The sequence below is a fragment of the Macaca thibetana genome, chromosome 6 (assembly GCF_024542745.1).
Source record: "Macaca thibetana thibetana isolate TM-01 chromosome 6, ASM2454274v1, whole genome shotgun sequence".
In the NCBI taxonomy this organism is placed as follows: Eukaryota; Metazoa; Chordata; class Mammalia; order Primates; family Cercopithecidae; genus Macaca; species Macaca thibetana.
The window spans coordinates 39,788,522-39,808,018 of NC_065583.1; the positions used below are offsets into that span (position 1 = coordinate 39,788,522).

General features: G+C 48.6%; 2 protein-coding genes across 3 annotated transcripts in view; both read right to left on the reverse strand.

The window, feature by feature from the left end:
* The window catches only part of NDFIP1 (Nedd4 family interacting protein 1), a 431,644-nt gene that overhangs the window by 222,336 nt on the left and 189,811 nt on the right, over positions 1-19,497 (reverse strand). The gene's annotated exons all lie outside the window — the stretch shown is intronic.
* Positions 2,144-19,059, reverse strand: DELE1 (DAP3 binding cell death enhancer 1). 2 transcript variants are annotated; one of them, XM_050794923.1, is made up of 13 exons: positions 18,890-19,059; positions 18,167-18,281; positions 17,348-17,465; positions 14,588-14,735; positions 13,125-13,283; positions 12,792-12,898; positions 12,593-12,689; positions 9,416-9,558; positions 8,414-8,572; positions 8,227-8,319; positions 5,249-5,408; positions 3,536-3,775; positions 2,144-2,739 (listed from the first exon to the last, which is right to left on the reverse strand). In XM_050794923.1, the coding sequence occupies exons 1-12, from the start codon at positions 18,918-18,920 to the stop codon at positions 3,537-3,539; spliced, it is 1,569 nt and encodes a 522-aa protein (XP_050650880.1). In that variant the 5' UTR covers positions 18,921-19,059; the 3' UTR covers positions 2,144-2,739; position 3,536. The 2 variants fall into 2 exon arrangements, with proteins under 2 accessions (XP_050650880.1, XP_050650881.1); XM_050794924.1 differs by having other exon boundaries at positions 2,144-2,787.

A 19,497-nucleotide genomic window follows, 5' to 3' on the forward strand; every position in this document is an offset into this window, starting at 1 on the left:
GCCTGGGGGCAGCTCAGAGATTGACAGGCAGCTGCCTTGTCTGTCACCCAACTTCAGTTTGGCAGCTCACTGACCCTGCCTCTTCTCTGGCTGAAATAAGAGTGATGTGGCAACCACTACCCTTGAAACTCTGGAGAGAACCAAATCCCGCAAAAGAGAGGACAGGAGGAGGGAGAGGCCTGGCCTGGTACATAGTGTGTACCTAGAGAATAGATAAGCATTTTCTAGCTCCTACTAAATTTTGGGTACGATGGCGGAGAAGTAGTAGGACATGATCGGAAACACTCATGCAACAAACATTTTGTATTTATTGAACAATTACTGAGTGCCAGAAGTAGCACAGGGAACCGTGTGTGTGTGTGTGTAGGTGGCGAGTGGGGGGCAATACAGAATTATTCATTCAAGTTATTTAAAATTATTCATTCAAATTACTTAAAGTGCCTACTATGTGCTGGGTAGGCTTGGTACTGGTCACTGGGTGGGGCGGGGGGTTGTTGAATGTATATTTACTGAACATCTGAGTGTCCCACACTATATTAGCACTAAAGATATAGTGAACCAAATAGCCTTGTTCTCATCGTAGTGTCAGGACTCCCTGAAAACAGCATCTCCGGATAGGGAAACTGAGGCAGTAGAGCTTCCCACAGAGGTCTCATTGGTGAGGACGCCAGGCTTTAACCCAGCATCCTGACCCAGGCTGGCCCTGCTGATGGGAGCCACCTCCCTCTCGTCCTCTCACACTTCCTCTGGGGCACTGATGATGAGTCATTAATAACAGAATTTTAATGGCAAAAGCACAGCAGTCCTCAGCTCTGCCAATGAAGCCCATCCCCCTGGTGTTGGATCAAGACCGCAGTGACTAACAGCCAAGGATTTTTGGTCCCTTGACAACACCTTTCTCACAACTCTGCCATCCTTCTCTTTCCACAGGAGAGGCCCTTCGTTTTTAAATTGGAGAGCTTAAAAATATCCTACCCCTAACCTTTGGTACCCCAAATTGAATCAGTATTTAGCTCAGTAGTGACTGAGTGGGAGGGAAAGCCATTCAGGGAGGGCTGCATGTGGCCTTCACCACAGGACCCCAAGTGTCCAGACTGTGAACCAGCCCTTGGCCCCGGCTATGGCTACAAGGCAGTAGTCAGAAAATCCAAAATGACCACAGAGGGGAGGAGGCTGGGGAGTGGCTCCACAGGGAGGGCACACAGTGACACTTCATGCAGAGGGTGCCCCAGGAAGGCTCAAAAGCAATCTGTAGGGAAACAGGCTCTGGGCTCAACTCAGTGAGGGAAAACACTGGGTTAACCGAGTTCTTTACTGGAGGACTTCTTGGAACCTCAAATATGCTGATGTATATTGTGAATCTATAAAAAGGGGACGTCTGGTACAGCGTTTCCCAAACTTATTTAACCACAGAAACCTTTTTTTGTTTGTTTTTTGGCAGAGAGCTTAGTGCACGCACAGCTTAAAACCCTGAGTTTGAAACCTCAGGTTTCCTACCCTGCACGGGGGGCCTTGCGCTCAGTGCTGGGGACACTGGAATACAAAGATAAGATCCCTGCTCCCAAGGAGTGCCATCTGTGGAAGGTGGCCATGTGCAGGGTCCAATAGCGGTGAGCCAGTGTGCAGGGAAGCCCTGAAAAGGAGGCACGGAGCAGGTGAGGAGCTGGAGCTAGAGGACACTTGGGCTCCCCAGGTGAAAGGGAGGTGCTAGGAAAGTGTGGCAGGACCACTTAGAAGTTGGGAGAGGTGGGGTGGGAAGCAGAGAGGGAAATGTGGACAACTCTCCCCCCTCAAATCTTCTTGCCTTTGAATTGGCCAAGCTGGTTGGTCTCCACTCAAACAGTCACGGGATTGTGAGGAGTGGGCCCTCTATCCCTCCCAGCCCCCACCCTCAACCACATCTATGCTATTCAACTTGGGCGAACATCCAGAAGCCAGGGAATAGCTATTCACAAACTCAGTAATTGGACTCATTAGCGTTGACTCAGAAATCTTTTTTTTCCCTAAGTCTCTCTCTTAGAGAAGCTTTTAAGATCCTTTAAATTGGTTAATGGAGAGTTTAGAGATGAGGACGGAGCCTCGGCTTTCAGCTCCCCCTGCCCGTCTACCTGGCTCTTCCCAACATACTCAAGGGCAAGAGTGATGATATAATCCAATATCTGTTTTATTAAACACCTAGACATTTCTGGCACACGTTTCCCAAACGGGGACCTCAAAATCACACTCTCCAGCTCTAGGACTCCTAGCATTCAATCTACATTTACTCTCCCATGACTAGGACAGTCATAATGCTTTCACATAAAATTGCAGTCTGAACTGATGGACAAGAACCCTGGGCCAGGAGTCAGGAGGCCCAGGTCCTCATCCTGGCCCAGCAACTCATAAAGTCATGCAACCATGAGCATCACTGCCTCCCGGGCCAAAGTGAGCACAAAGGTCCTCTCTGTGGTGAAATGCCCTTGCATTTGTCTTGTAAGGTAGGAAGGCAGACACCACTGCCTTTGGTATACAACTGAGGAAGCAATATAGAGTCAGGTCACTGCTTCAAGGTGACATGGCCAGGCAAGTGGCAGAGCCAGACCTGGGTCTTCACATACTTTCCTCTTCTTGATTGTACTGGCGCAGGTGCTTAGGGTTTGGGGGAAGGTGGGTGGGGAACCGGCCTCTTCTTCGGGACTCAAGTTGTGATATCTCTCTGAGAACCCACAGGCTCCATCTTTAGGGCTGAGGTGAGAAGTTCTGAAAGTCAAGCAGACACATCCAGGCATTTGGGCAAGAAACGTCTTCCTTCCAAATCAAAGGTGAAATGAAAATGATTATGAGCCCATGGGGGATGAATAGAGGTGAATGGTGGAGCTAGTCTTGAGGATGGCCTAATTCAGTATTTTTAAGTGCCAGCCATTCACAGAACCGCCCCTATGATTTTTGCTCCCTCTCTGGACCTGTGCCCCCTTTTACGTTGTTTTTCTTTAAACTGATTCACTTTTTTTTTTACAGTTAGCTTTATTCTAGACAGAACATCTGCCAAACTACACAGCTCAATATGCTAGTCATATTTTTATATTATACATTAAATATGTAACTACTGAAATAGAAAATATTAATTTGAATACCACCTAAAATCTTCTTGTGAACCAGGGATACACACATCAGACATTGGCAAACAGCAGTACAGGATTAAGTGTGAGAAAACCAAGGCATAGGAAGGGAGAAGGTAAGTTATTTGCTCAAAGACAAAGGCTAAGGTGCGCACAAGGGTCTCTGGACCCTTCAGTAGGGCTTTTCATAGGTCACTGAATGCATCCTTTGGTGCACAGACCAGAAATGACTGTGGATGCATCCAAGGCTCATCTGTGAGGCTACCAAGTGCGGGGGAAGATCAGTCACTTACTAGCCATGTACGTGAAATTGCTTGGGAACCTAAACTCCTGCTGTAATTTCTACCTGGAAAGGGTTACTGATGCTTTATTTTTGTTATCCAACCTCCTGCTCGCTCTGGCCCCTAAGAGGCACCACGGACTATGTTTTATCTCACCTTAGCCAAAACCTAGTCTTACAACACTCCCTTCCAGTGGGTAGGGGGGTGGGAGGATAGCCCTGCTGGAGGATTCCAGGCTGGCTCCGAGATGCCCACTTCTGCAGAGGAGGCCAAGGTTCCCTGTGCTCGAGGCATGTGGCAGGTGTGAGGTTCCTGCTAGCAGGGTGTTCAAGCTGCAGAGGGAGGGGCTGGAGAAAGACTTCAGTCCTGTAACTGTCAGGTCGCTGGGCCCTGGGGCTACAAGAAGAGGTGAGAGCAACTCTTACTCATGCTGTACATTCTTGGACTCCGACTTTGGAGCCAGCACTTCTTCAAGGACTTGGTTCCCCAGGCATTGTTAACTCCCAACCCCAGTGACTCATGAGTGAGCAGGGCTCTCAGAGCCCTAGAAGGGTAATTCAGGCAATCTTGGGATATTGTCTCTCCTACAAAATCATCAGAGCAGCTACCACTTGTTCAATACCTACTGTGCTGTCAGGCTGTGCTAAGTCCCTTAGAGTCATCTCATTTAACCCTATGACAATCTAATGAGTTAGGTGCTACCATTACCTTCATTTTTAGAGGTGAAGAAACTGAGGCACAAAGCCATGGAGTCCAAGTTCAGTGACAGTGGGGGTTAAAACTCAGGTTTGACTGGGTGCAGTGGCTCACACCTGTAATCCCAGCACTTTGGGAGGCCGAGACGAGTGGATCGCCTGAGGTCAGGAGTTTGAAACCAGCCTGGCCAACATGGTGAAATCCCGTCTCTACTAAAAATACAAAAAATTAGCCGGGTATTGTGGTGGGTGCCTGTAATCCCAGCTACTCGGGATACTGAGGCAGGAGAATCACTTGAACCTGGGAGGCAGAGGTTGCAGTGAGCTGAGATCGTGCCATTGCACTCCAGCCTGGGCAACAAGAGTGAAACACCATCTCGAATAAAAATTAAAAAAAAAAAAAAAACAACTCAGGTTTGTCTGACTCCAAAAGCCGCATTCTTTTTTTTTTTTTTTTTTGAGATGGAGTCTCACTCTGTCGCCCAGGCTGGAGTGCAGTGGCGCGACCTCGGCTCACTGCAAGCTCCGCCTCCCGGGTTTACGCCATTCTCCTGCCTCAGCCTCCTAAGTAGCTAGGACTACAGGCGCCCGCCACCTCGCCCGGCTAGTTTTTTGTATTTTTTTAGTAGAGATGGGGTTTCACCGTGTTAGCCAGGATGGTCTCGATCTCTTGACCTCGTGATCCTCCCGTCTCGGCCTCCCAGAGTGCTGGCATTACAGGCTTCAGCCACCGCGCCCAGCCTGGTTTGTTTTTTTTTGAGACGGGGTCTCGCTCTGTTGCCCAGGCCGGAGTGCAGTGGCGCAACCTCGGCTCACCGCAAGGTCCACCTCCCGGGTTCACGCCATTCTCCTGCCTCAGCCTCCTGAGTAGCTGGGACCACAGGCACCGCTAACCACGCCCGACTAATTTTTTTTTGTATTTTTAATAGAGACGGGGTTTCACTATGTTAGCCAGGAGGGTCTCGATCTCCTGACCTCGTGATCCGCCAGTCTTGGCCTCGCAAAGTGCTGGGATTACAGGCGTGAGCCACCGTGCCCGTCCCCAAAAGCTGTGTTCTTAGCCACCACTGGGGTTGGAAATGATTAGGAGACCAGAGACTACTGCTATCTACTACTCTGTCACAGAGTACTGAGCTCAGGGAATGAACCTGTTGGCTTGGACTTGGGTCTGTACCTGCAGCCTCCATGGAAAAGAGGGCTTGCAGCCTCTCCTGGGCGGCCTCATTTCCCAGAGCTGCTGACTGCCGGTAACATCTCAAGGCCTCTCGCAGATTCCTCTGCACACCAAGGCCTTTCTCATAGCAAATTCCAAGGTGGTACCTGCTCTGTGAGTCCTAAGGAGAAAATGGACAAACAGATACACACATGCAAGAATGAGGAACTGAAACGCTAAGGCAGGAGGAAAGTGAAGTCAGGCATGCTGGGACTTCATCCATGCAGGAACAAGACCCAGCCTTGGCCCGTCCCATAACAAGGGATCTCAACTATGAAACGCCAGAGGCTCAGAGCTCACCCAACACAAAGGAGAGGGGGATCCCTCCACCCAGGGAGATTCCAGCCAGGGCAGTGTGGAGGCTTCTCTTGCACAGGGTGGCTGAAAGCATGCACAAGGAAGACTATAGGAAACAGCCCAGTTACAGGAAACCTGGGAGTCGGGCTCCTACGTTGCCCTGAAACAGCAAGGAGGCGAGGGTGGAGGGTTGTCTTCCCAAAGGCCCTGTGCCTTCCTGAATCTCTGCCTGGGAGGGCTGACAGAAAAAGCAATTCTTCTCTAAAAAGCTATGCTCGGCCTGGGCGCAGTGGCTCACACCTGTAATCCCAGCACTTTGGGAGGCCAAGGTGGTCAGATCACGAGGTCAGGAGTTGGAGACCAGGCTGCCCAACATAGTGAAACCCCGTCTCTATTAAAAATACAAAAAAAATTAGGCAGGTGTGGTGATATGCACCTGTAATCCTAACTACTCAGGAGGCTGAGGCAGGAGAATCGTGTGAACCCAGGAGGCGGTGGTTGCAGTGCGCCAAGATCACGCCACTGCACTCCAGCCAGGGCAACAGTGCAAGACTCCATGTCAAAAAATAAAAAATAAAAAAAAATAAAGCCATGCTCTTTGCCCCAGCTCTGGATCCTCGATTCTCTCTCCTCTCACTGAGAACTATGCTCCTGGTAGGAATAGGCTCAGGTAGGTAGAGGTAGAGGCTGGGTGTCCAGCTGCACAGCCAGACTGTCTGTGCTCCCATCACAGCTCTACCATTTACCAGCTGTGTTAACTCAGGCATGTGACTCTAACTCATGGTGCCTCAGTTTCCTCACCTATAAAGTGGGATACTAGTAGCACCTACTTTATTAGGTTGTTGCAAGGATTAAATACACTATATGAAAAGTGCTTACATTCACTATACGAATCATATTCACTCTCCCAATTAAAAAAACAAAACAGGCCAGGTGTGGTGGCTCATGCCTGTAATCCCAGCACTTTGGGAGGCCAAGGAGGGCGGATCACGAGGTCAGGAGATCGAGAACATCCTGGCTAACACGGTGAAACCTTGTCTCTACTAAAAATACAAAAAAATTAGCCAGGCATGGTGGTGGGCACCTGTAGTCCCAGCTACTTGGGAGGCTGAGACAGGAGAATGGCCTGAACCCAGGAGGCAGAGCTTCCAGTGAGCCGAGCCCGCACCACTACACTCCAGCCTGGGCGACGGAGTGAGACTCTGTCTCAAAAAAAAAAAAAAGAAAAAAGGAAAAAGAAAAAAAACCGAAACAAAACAAAACATTATTGACTCCCAACCATGGTCCCATTTCTCTTCTACCCTCCGCAGTCAAATTTCTGGGAAGAGTTGTCTACACATTCTCCCCCTACTTCTATAACACACGGCAGACTCATGCCTACAGACCAGGTTACAACATAGCAGTGGACACATGTGAGGCCAAAACACCACCCCTGCATCGCTGCTCAGTACCAACCCAGAAAGATACAATTCCCTGTGGGGTGGAAGAGTGTCAGGTCTGAGTCCCAATACAGTGTCACATAGCAGGTGACAGATATCCTTTTGTGCATTTCTCCTGCTAGCATGCTGGTCTGATTATCTGGTGGATACTTGGTGGCATTGGTCCCCTTTGGACAGCTACTACAGATACTTTGGGCAACACAGAGTAGACAAGGAAAAGCATTCTGATGCCCAGGAGTTCAATGAAGCTATCAGTGTGTTGGCCAGAAAACAAAGGAAGCAGCAGTCCCCTATGTAGGGAGATTACAGTTCACGCATATATTGCTTGATTTAATCTAAGACTCCTGGTCCTTCAAGATGCAACTCAAAAGATACACTGGTCAAATACACTTGAGGAATACAGCGAATTACAGATGGCCTTTTCAGTGATCTACAGTGACATAAAGCTTTGAGACTTCCTGCATGAACTGTTTAACTCAGTACTTCCCAAACCCATCTAACCATTTTTTTTTCCTCTTACGACTTATAAACATCCCAGAGAACTAATGCTTCATGGAACACATCTGAATTGTCTGAATGCCAATGACCCCAGTTCACAAACAACCAGACATCCCCACCCACCCCAAACTGAGCAGTGTTCCCTGTTTACTGTCTCCACCTGATGCGTCTTCTGATTTCCCTGGGTTACCATCACTTGTAATGATGCGTTTTTCATGTGTACAGGTCACACAGCACTGTCACACCTGTTAGTTATCTCGGTTAGATTTTGATCCTCACAACCACCCTGTGAAGTAGTGGACACGTAAGGCAAGCATTATTATGCTGATTTTACAGAGGAGGAAACAGGTTTGAATCAAGAAGTGAGCAGGCCCAGTAGTGTGCTGGTAAATGTTGAACAACTGGCTCTCGGGGAGGGAAAAAGTTCTGCTTTGTGGCATTTAGCAATTCCTGTGGTGAAAATATTCCCACCATAGCAGATTTTAAGCCGCCAACAGCTCTCACAGCCTGGTGCAAGCCAGCTCCGGCGTTCTACTGCAGCTGCCCAAGGGTCACACAGTAAGTCAGTGACAGCTAAGGCTTGAAGCCAGGCCAAGGCTCCTATCAAACAATCTCCTCAGCACAGAAGAACTCAGTACCAGTTCCAAAATCCCTTCTCTTATCAGGCTTCATCCCCAACATGCTTGCCCACTAGAGAGCTCATACCCCATTGTTGGCTGCAAGCCAAAGATATTTCACAGCTCTTTTCTCATCCAGGTAGGGCTCCTTGGTGAAAAGCACCCCGAGGAAAGCTTGGGCCTGTGGTCAAGGAGGAAGGAAAAAAAGGCACCTTGGTCACTTTCGGGCTCCACAAGCCCCAGAGACCTTGGACAGACCCTGCAATGGCACTCACCTCTCTCAAGCCTGAGTCTGCAGCCTGCTTCACCATGGACACTGCCTTCTGCTGCTCAGGGTTCCACAAAGAGGCTGGGTCTCGTAGTAGGCACCTGGCATAGCGGTACTGAGCCAGGCTGTGGCCCTGGCTGGCAGCCAATTGATAATAAAGGACTGCCTGGGGCAAAGGGAGAAACACTCAGTCAGCTGGTAACTCTGTACATCTTTTTCTTTCAGTGAAATTTTTAAAAATTATTTTAATTAAATAATACATAATAATTATAGACTAGTCAGAAAATTCAGATAAGCCAAAATTTTAAAATATAAACCAAAAATAGAAACAAAATCCCAAGAAATTCAGCCTCCTAAAGATCATTCTTGCTTAACATTTTAGTGTATACAGCCTTGTAAATAACTTCTCACATGTATGTGTTAGACATACACACATACATTTTAGACATCTATGCATTTGCACGCACATATGTGTATGTGCGGGGGGGCAAAGAGAGAGAGACTTAGATCATGCTATACATACTATACTACTTTATAACCTATTTTTTTAACTTTAATGGTACACCATGAATGTCTTTCCCTGACATACATATCTAGCACATCATTTTAAGGCCCAAATAGATGTAATTAACCAGTTTTCTATTGAAGAAACTTTCAGGGTTTTTTGGGTTTTTCTGCCTTCACATACAACTCTAAGAAATACATTCTTATATATAACCTCTTTGTGTTCTTATCCCACTTTTAAAAAATTCATTCATCCATTCATCAAGATGCTATTCTAGGCTGAGGATATAGCTGCAAAGAAGAAAGGCAAAATCCCTGCCCTCCCTGAATTTTGAGTCTAAATTCCTGGAAGTTAGGAGCTTCTTTCTTATTTTTCCTTCGCAGCTTGGCTAGAACCAAGTGGAGAAAAGAAGCCAAACTTTCCCCCATCCCTGCCCACTGCTCATTTCTAGACATCAATCTCAGCAGCCCAGCACAGCGGGCGGGCTTGGGGGAAGGGGAATACCTTGCTAATGTCTCTGGGGGTGCCTCTGCCGTGCTCATGACACAAGCCCGCATTGTACTGCGCTTTGCTGTAGCCGCGCGCTGCAGCTTTCTGGAAGTAAGAAAAGGCTGCCGTGTAGTCGCCACTCTTCATGTTCTCCGTCCCTGTAAGAAGGCACAGGGCACAAACACTCACAGCTTCCTCAGTGAACTTCCCCACACCCTCAGCCAGGTACCTACAGACTCCACATCTGATTCTCCTCCCTTTCTTTTTTTGTGCCAGACACTTTACATACATATATATATATATATATATATGTATTTTTTTTTTTTTTTTTTTGAGATGGAGTCTTGCTCTGTTGCCCAGGCTGGAATGCAGTGACACAATCTTGACTCACTACAACCTCCACCTTCTAGGTTCAAACGATTCTCCTGCCTCAGCCTCCCAAGTAGCTGGAATTACAGATGCCTGCCCCCATGCCTGGCTAACTTTTGTATTTCTAGTAGAGATTGGATTTCACCATGTTGGCAAGGCTCGTCTCAAACTCTTGACCTCAGGCGATCCACCTGCCTTGGCCTCCCACAGCGTTGGGATTACAGGCGTGAGCCACTGTGTCCAGCTCTTTGCATATATTTCTATCCTCTGAATATTTCACTGGTTTGCCATAGACAGCAGTGGGTTCTGCCCTGCTATAAACCACTCCTCCTTCTCTTGGTAATAGCATCTAGATTTCCCATTGGGAACAACCTGTCCCCTAGTGCTGTCAATCAATGTGCTTGTGTTCTTCCTAACCACGGAGGTTCCTTCTCAGGAATCTGAACCTTGATCTGGTTGGGACAAGGAGAGAAAACAGCCCTTGTAGGTTTATTCTGACAGCAGCACTCTGAAGATACTGTCTATCAGCTGCTGCCTCTTGGGTCTCTGGAGCTTCCCTGATTCCTGTCCTTTCTGAGGCTTGGCAGGTCAATAGATCCCAATAGATTCCTTTTGTGCTTAAGTTAGCCAGCGTGGGTTTAGGTTGCTCATAACCAACAAACCCTAACTGATACAAGTGATACCGTTAATCTTGTTTTATGAAGAAATTGGGAGCGGTAATACAGCAGTGTCAAGACCTGAATGCAGGCACGTCCAACTCCAAAGCCCATGCTCTTTTTATTGCCCAAACAAAGAGGAAACAGGAAAGGATCAGGGCACGGCCAATTTTCAACTCAAAGCCTTGGCTCCAACTGTCTCTCCTGCCTGGGATCTCTCTTTCCACCTCCACCATCAAAGCTCCCATCCTGTGTCTGCTCTAGAACCTTCAGACCACACTCAGGCTTTAAACACTTTTTTGGCACTTACTTAATATACCAAGCCTTTTCTACAAACTAAACCATTTCAAAAGAACAAGTCCTGTCTCCTCAATTAGACTGTAAAATCCTGGAGGCAGAAGCAGAAAAAGAATGTAGAAGAAATAACTTCGCCGAGAGTGAAGGCACCATACAAATGCAAAACATGATTATGGCTTATGCTCCTTTTGTGTTCTGCCACCGTTCCAAGTGCTTGCTGAATACATGAATATATGAATGAAGGGATGGGCAAGAAAATTCTGAGAAGAGACTCTTTGCCCATCAAAATCACATAAAGCTAATGAGGGAGAAACCAGGTTCCATTCAGCCAGCAGTGAATTAAACAAAGTTGCCTCCCTGCTGCCTGCAAACTCACTGTCCAGGGTTCACAGAGCCCTCTGCCATTGGGGAAAAGACTCAGGAGCGCAAAGGATCCCACCATCCTCCTGTTTCCCGCCTGGCTCATTAATATACCCAGATCCATCTACTCTCCTTGCTCTCTCCTTTCTCTCTTCTAGACCATGCCACCGACACGTTTTGTTTAGCTGTCACCAACAGCGCCTACCTGGTCTCCTTTTTCCCCTCTGGCAATCCTACAATCCATGTCTGTCTACATGGCAGCCAGAGAGATCTTTGGAAAAGTACATCAGATCATGTGACTGCCCCCTTTCCAGCTCCGGCTTAAAGCCCTCCAAAGACTTCCTGTCTCACTTAGAAAATCCACACTCTTTGCTGTAGCTCAGAAGACCTCACCTGATCTGACCCCTGCCTGCTTTTCTGGCTTTATCTCCTTCGGCCCTTCTCAAGATCTCTAAGCTCCAGCCACACTCACCTTTCTTTTGTTCCCTTAGCAATCAAAATCCAATCCTGCCTCAGGATTTTTGCGCTTACTTTTCCCACCACTTGGAAAGCTCCTTCTCCAGATTGAAACAAAAAAGGCTGTTCTTGTGACAGGTCTTAGATCAAAGGTCTTCTGCTCAGTGAGGACTTCTAAATCAAAACTACTCCTTGTTCAAGTCACTAACACATTCCTTTGTTTTATTTTCTTCATAACATCTATCAACATCTGAAATTCTCTTTTTATTTGTTTTTCAATTATTGTTTTTCTGCTCCCTGAGAATAAGGACTTTGTCTTGTAAATCACTGTATCCCCACTATCTAAAATAGGAACTGGCAAAGGGTAAATGCTCAATAAATTTGTTGTGAGTGAATCGCAGCCTCTTGCCTATCTGCTCACTAGACCCCAGCAGATGCTGTGGGGAGTCTGAGTCTCCACATTAGAAGGCCTAAAAGGAGCCTAGCTATTGCAGAGACCAGGACAAACGGTGGAAGGGTGTTTGGAGTCCCCACATGAGGGTAAGAGGTTCCTGTTCACACACTGAGGGTCTGCTCCAAACCCCAGGAGCCTGTTCTTTCCTAAGTGTGGCAGAGAATGCTATGTGCCCTCCAAGATGTATTTTCTCCTTCATACACAGTAACTACTCTCCTCGGTGGCGAGGTGTGGCCATGTGCCTACATTCTGGATAAGGATTTGTGCAACGTCTAGATTAAAGGGAAGGAGTGATCCTTTAGCGTCCCTACCTTGCCCCTTCCAGCTGGCTAGAATACGGACAGGAGGACAGGAGCTGAAACTACCAAACTGCGCCTCAAGTTGGGAGCCAGTTTTAAAATGGCAGGACACATTTGCGTAAGAATGGGTCCCTGCCACGCCAGATTTAGTCTACCTACCTGGGACCAAATAAAATCTCCCTACCTGGGAGAAAATAAAATCTCTCATTTAAGCCACTCCCTATCCTGACTATATCTGACCTACCCCATACCCTTTCCATTTTCCCACCCTCCTGCCTTGAGGCAGGGTCCATTTGGTTACCCAGGAAGTTGAAAGCGATGGAAACACTGAGCTGGAAGATCTGCTGAAAGGAAGTCACAGCCTCCTCAAGGGAAAGAGTTTTTGATTTATCTTGTTCCTGGAAAAGAAATATAAAGACTTACCAAGGGATGGTTTACTGGGATTGCCACCTGCCCAAGAGAATGTTATGAGGAGCCAGGTGGCCAAATCTGGATAATACCTTTTCACCAGTGGGCTGAGGCTGGGCTGGTTTTGCCTTGGACTCGATGCTGCCACTGGCATGCAGGAAGCCAAAATCACTGGGACCTGCAAGGGAAAGGCCGACACCTGGCCAGGGCAAAGGAGAAAGTTGTACTTCTTTTCTCCGACTCTTCCAATCTACCCAGGCTTTCCATCCAGCACCCTCACCAGGAACCGAAATAACCCTGAATCACCTCACAAGGCATGGGACCTCACAGGAATGCCAATTCCCTTCACAGCAACCAACATCCCTCTGCCCAGTTTGCCACCACCACCCCCTGCCTTCTGCTGATTCCATGAGGCAGGGACATACCTTCCTCAGAGGGGTCCTGAGGACGAGCTGCTCTCAAGGAGTTGTGTGAGAAGTTCTGGGGCTGAGCTGAGGCTTCTTCCTGGCCAAGCCTGGGCTCCCTGAGGCCAGTGTGCCTGGGAGCTGGGCAATCAGGGCTGGGGAGGACGTGTTGTCGCAGTGCTGGAAAGAGACAGCAAGAGTAGTCAGGTCTGGGCCAGGCACAGTGGCTCACACCTATAATCCCAGCACTTTGGGAGGCCTAGGCGGGTGGATCACCTGAGGTCAGCAGCTCAAGACCAGCCTAGCCAACATGGTGAAACCCCATCTGTACTAAAAATACAAAAATTAGCGGGTTGCAGTAGCACACACCTGTAATCCCAGCTACTCAGGAGGCTGAGGCAGGAAAATTGCTTGAACTCAGGAGGCGGAGGGTGCAGTGAGCCAAGATCACGCCACTACTCCAGCCTGAGTGAGAGCAAAACTCTGTCTCAAAAGAAAAAAAAAAGAGTGATCAGGTCAGAAGAGGATCAGTGCAGGCTGCTCGGGCTTGACTGAGTCCTCCCTGAGGTTTTAGAGGCCATAGGAAGAATTCTGAAACTCCTGTGATACTTCCTTCACATTCCTCTTCCTCTGTTTCCTTGGCTTCCCTCCAGAGGAGTCTAGAGGGGCCTGTATTTGTGCTGATCTCCCACCCTAAGCATCAATCAATCCTCTGCCTAAATTCTTCAGTGGCAGGGAGGCACCTACCTTACTCACTGTTGTAGCCCCAATACCTAGCACTTTCTTTGATATCAATATTGCCAATGATTATCATCATAATAAGGATAAGAACTAATGCTTAAACTAATAATTACTACACACTTACTATGTGCCAGGCACTGCCCTAAGTCCTTGACATGTACTAACTCATTTAGTCCTCCCAAGAAACCTATGGGGTGGGTTTTATTATTACCCCAATTTATAGATGAAGAAACTGAGGCAGAAGGAAGTCAAAAGTGACTTGTTTAGGGACATAAGACTAGTATGCAGCAGTTTTGGGATTTGAACCTCTAGAATCTGACTCTAGAGGTTCATATTCTAGGCTATGTTCAGTGTTCAGACACTAGGCTATGTTGCCTCTGCACCATGGCACATAATAGGTGCTCAATAAAGATTCATTTATTGATGAATGACTGAGTGACTGACCAGAGAATAATTTAACTGGTTGAATGTGGGCCAGGAAGCCACACCCAGAATCTAAAGTAGTCTGGACCCTGCGGGGCTCCCTTGGTTGGAGGTGATGGGAGGAAATGGAAAGATACTGAGGGGTAGGTGTGGCCCACACCCTGGGTGGATAGAACTTCCCCACTTTCCTCTTCCTCTGACTTCAGATAGGAAAAGCAAGGAGCTGCTGATGGCTCTTTTCCTGAGGTGTGTCCAGAGACGCTTCCTGGCCCAGAGAAACTCCCAGCCCAGCCCTCCTGTCCCCAGGACTGAGAACTCACAGGAGCAGGGGTGCCACAAGGGAGATGAGAGGAAACGGTCCAGGGGACTGTGCCAGGAGCAGTGTTCTACCCGCGGAGGTCCTGCTGGCAGGGATGCCCGGAAGTGGATCTGCCTTGCCAGCTGCAGGGCCAGCACGGCCAAAGTGCCCTGGGAAAGACAGCACATTAAGGACACGGTCCTTCACCAGTCAACTCCATCAGACCCGGCCTTACACACAAACATCACTTCCTCAGGAAATCCAGGTGGCGCAGCTCCCCGACTACAAACTTTCCCAACACCCTAACTTCTCTGGAGCCCTGACCACACCGGCATTTAAACAATCATCTCCACAGTTATTTATCTAAGGTCTGTCTCTCCTGTTAGTCTATAAGCACAACATGGGCAGGGGCCATGTATGTTTCACTCACCAATGTATCTCTGGTGCAAAAGTATAGCACAGTGCTAAAATATAGTACGGACCTAATAAGTACAAACTGAATAAATGCTTGATCAAGTGACTAAATAAGCAAAGACTAGGCAGGCAAAAAGATAATGGGGTAGGTTGGCACCTAGTTGCAAATATAGCAACAGGTCAGAGTTCCTCATTAGGTTCTCTTTCCAGTCTTGCACAACCCCTCCCTCCACCAACTCCCATTCCCCTAATCAAGTCATCCCAGCACACACACATCTCCAGGTGTAAGCTTTGTAAAGGTGTTTCTTCTCTGACAGGTCTGCAGAAGACCTGAGCTAGCTCTTATCCCAGAGACTGCTTGGTTTTCCCTGTCTCCTGTCTCCTTGTGTTACGCTTAAGAAGGTTGCCTCAGGGTCGGGCGCAGTGGCTCATGCCTGTAATCCCAGCACTTGGGAAGCTGATGCAGGCGGATCACTTAAGGCCAGGAATTCAAGACTGGCCAACATGGAGAAACTCCATTCTACTAAAAAATACAAGAATTGGCTGGGTGTGGTGGCGCACACCTGTAATCCCAGCCACTCAGGAGGCTGAGGCATGAAAATTGCTTGAACCTGGGAAGCAGAGGATGCAGTAAGCCAGGATTGCACCACTGCAGTCCAGACTAAAAAAACACTGAGGTTGATCCAGATACTTACTTGTTGCTACAGGCACTGCATACAATAGCAAGTAAGACAGACATGGTTTCTGCCCTCATGAAGTTTATACCTTGTGTTTAAAAAGACAACACACAAGTACAGAGAGAAATGAATACAATAACTACTAATGATGCTAAATGCCAAGAAGGAAACCAATCAGGGAGCTACACAGAGCATAAGAGGGGTCCTGACAAGACAAGGAGTCAGGGAAAGCTTCTCTGTGGGGGTGACATGTGAGATAAGGCCAGAAGAAAAGGCACCAGCATTGTGAAGAACAGAGACAAGTATCTATGGTACTGAGGACAGCCTGCAGACCCTTTCATATGAGCAGTAGTGACAGAGCACAGGGATGGCATTGGGACTTCTGGAATCCAGGCCCACTTCCTACTTCTCACTATGGGACAGCCCTAGGGCTCAGATCTTCTCTGGCAACATGGGAAAATGCTCCTTTCTTCAGGGTGTGATATGGCCTTAGTACACAGCTCCTCAGAGAGAGGTAACCCTGTCATGGAGACACCCCAGGCTCAGCTCTGCTGATGTCACCAATTTGCAGATTGAGAAAGCCAAGGGTCACAGAGGTCAAGTCATTTGTCCAAAGTACACAGCATGAAAGCAGCAGGGATGAGCTGTGACAAACATGAGAGTGATGTGTGTGTCAACTTCATTCAGAAGACCTCATAAGCAGAACTTTTACCTGGAGCATTGCCTGAAAAGCAAAGACTCTGCCCTATGAGACCTAGTATTCACTACTAAGAATCTGACCTTATAGATCAGTTTCAACAAATATCTATTGAGTAACTATTATGGGCTAGGCTCTGCATTAGATGCAGCAACCAAGCAGTAGAACATGAACTCCAGGGTTAAATCTGGCTCCTCCACTTAACAGGTATGAGACCCTATGCATGTTACCTAATATTGCAGAGCCTGAGGTTCCTCATCTGTAAAACGAAGGTGATATTTCCCTTGTAAAAATTTTGTAATGATTACACAAGATAATGCATGTATAAAACTTTACATTAATAACTAATGCTATGAGGGCGCAGTGGCTCACGCCTATAATCCCAGCACTTTGGGAGGCCGGGGTGGGTGAATCAGTAGGTCAGGAATTCGAGACTAGCCTGGCCAAAATGGCGAAACCCCATCTCTACTAAAAACACAAAACTTAGCCAGGCGTGGTGGCACGTGCCTGTAATCCCAGCTACTTGGGAGGCTGAGGCAGGAGAATTGCTTGAACCAGGGAGACAGAGGTTGCAGTGAGCCAAGATCATGCCACTGCACTTCAGCCTGGGTGACAGAGCAAGACTCCATCTCAGAAAAAAATAAAATTAAAAAATAAATAATTGACAAAATGATGCAATGTACTATTATTTATTATAAAATCCATGAAGGCAAGAATATATCTATCTTGTTCTCTGCTATGTGTGTAGTGCCTAGCAAAAATGCCTGGCCCAGAGAAGGTGTTATATAAACGTTTACTGAATGAAATGAGGAAAACATACATGGCGGGGGTGGGGAAAGTGGCAATATCTACTTGAATATGCTCCAATATCATGGGTTGCTTGTTAAATGGACACAGTGATTCCCTAGCCCTTGTTTCCAGGGTAGGCTGTATATCCATGCAGGATCATTCTCATCTACACTGAAGGTCAAGGACAAGGCTGGGGAAGCCTTACCCAAGATATGGCATCCCACAGGGTGTTCGGGGAGACACGGGCAGATATCCATTGGAAGGCATCCTTCCATCCATGGGACCTTGGACCCCCACTCGTGCCTGGGCCATGTGGACCTGACCTAGATGATGAAATAAGAGGCTGTCAAGTAGGGGCAAAGGGAGACCAGGGACTGGGCGTGGTGGCTCACGCCTGTAATCCCAGCACTTTGGGAGGCTGAGGTGGGTGGATCACGAGGTCACGAGTTCAAGACCAGCCTGGTCAAGATGGTGAAACCCCGTCTCTACTAAAAATATAAAAATTGGCTGGGCGCAGTGGCTCACATCTGTAATCCCAGCACTATGAGAGGCCGAGGCAAGCGGATCACAAGATCAGGAGATCAAGACCATCCTGGCTAACATGGTGAAACCCTGTGTCTATTAAAAATACAAAAAAAAATTAGCTGGGTGTGATGGTACACGCCTGAAATCCCAGCTACTTGGGAGAATCGCTTGAACCCAGGAGGCGGAGGTTGCAGCGCGCCGAGATAGCGCCACTGCACTCCAGCCTGGGCGACAGAGCGAGACTCCGTCTCAAAAAAATAAAATAAAATAAAATAAAAATTAGCAGGGCGTGGGGACTGGTGCCTGTAATCCCAGCTACTCGGGAGGCTGAGGCAGCAAATTGCTTGAACCCGGGAGGCGGAGATTGCAGTGAGCCGAGATTGCGCCGCTGCACTCCAGCCTTGGCGACAGAATATGACTCTGTCTCAAAAAAAAAAAAAAAAAAAAAAAGGGGGGGAGACCAGGGGAGGAAATGAGTGGCAAAATGGCAGTATCTTACCTGTCAAGGTTAGGCACAGGAACCAGCAAAGTGGAGGAGGTAGTCTGAGGCCCATCTGGGCTGGTGGACTTAGGAGTCACCCTCCAGAGGCTAGGTCCCAGCGAACGGGGAATAGCTGAAGAGAAGAACCAAAACTCAGGCACCTCAACAAGAACCCAGGAATCACTGTCATCTGCCTCAGCAGAGGTTCTTAAACATGGATACACATGGGAATCTTTTATCTACTACAGATTCTAGGGTAGTACCCCAGAACCAATAAACTAAGATTTCTCAGGGTAGAGCATCCACATTTTTTTAAAGCACCCATGTGATTCTGCTGCTCTCCTATGGATGCCAACCACTTTTCTAAGATAACCAAACGTTCATACACATACTTTCACTAATGTTTGCGTCTCTTTGTCTCTAAACCCCTCCTCTCTTCACTGGCTATGCCTACTCCATTGGCCCCTAATCGTCTTTCATTTATTCAGTCCACCATCTCCTGCCTTTGGACTCCACCCCCTCCCAACAGTCCCACCATCTCCTTGGACTCCACCGTCTTCTCGCTAGGCCCACCCACATCTCAAATTCCAACAATCCCTGACTTCCCCGCCCTCTTTCAGGCCCCACCTTCCTTAGCTCTAACCCCGCCCACGATCGCTTCGGCTGTTTCCTCAGGCCCGCCCCCACTCCAGTTCGGTCTTTGCGGCCTAGAGTGATGCTGGCTGCTGGGACGTCCCTTACCTCGGCCCAGGAGTCCCGGGAGGCGCCACATGTCGCTGCCGGCACCATAGAGAGCTCGCAGCCGAAAGGGCGAGGCCAAACCTCGGGACAGCAGCTACAGAGGCCGCTGCAGTGCCCCGAGCGGCCGAGTCCCCGAGGAAGCTTTGAGCCGGCCAATTAGAAGGGAGCCCAGCCGGAAAGACGGCGCTACAGGGAGGAAGTGCAGGGCGGAGGCGTATTCCGGGCCAGCGGGGAGGTGACGTGCCGCAAGGGTATGGGGATGTGGGCCCGGGCTTCCGCGGGGGATGTCCTTGGCGTTCCCAAGCAGAGGCTGGGGACCGCAAGTGGCGAAGCGAGCCGCTCGGAAGCGGGAACCTTGAGAAGCGGTGCTGGAGCGACTTCGGGGGAGCAAGAGGACCTTGCAGACCGTGAGGCCGCGAACGAGGAAAGGCTTCCCCAAGCCCTAGGCTTGAAGAGGTGGGAGTAACCAGGCTCCGTGGGCGGAGGAGAGGACCCCCAGGGTCCCACAAGTGAAGCCAGTAGGCCGAGCTTCCGTCCAAGGCCACCTGCCTGGAGATGCCAGGCCAGGGCCCGACTGCGACGAGAAACCGCACGGAGCAAGGCTTTGA

Bases quoted from the DNA above. Each gene is read 5' to 3' on its own strand.
- DELE1 (XM_050794923.1), bottom strand. From the start codon at position 18,920: ATGTGGCGCCTCCCGGGACTCCTGGGCCGAG. The intron at 8,573-9,415 runs GTATTCCCCTTC...CCTTTGCCCCAG, and splicing joins CCCCCAGAGACATTAGCAAG to GCAGTCCTTTATTATCAATT. The intron at 5,409-8,226 runs GTATGAGCTCTC...TTTTCTCCTTAG, and splicing joins GGCTTGCAGCCAACAATGGG to GACTCACAGAGCAGGTACCA.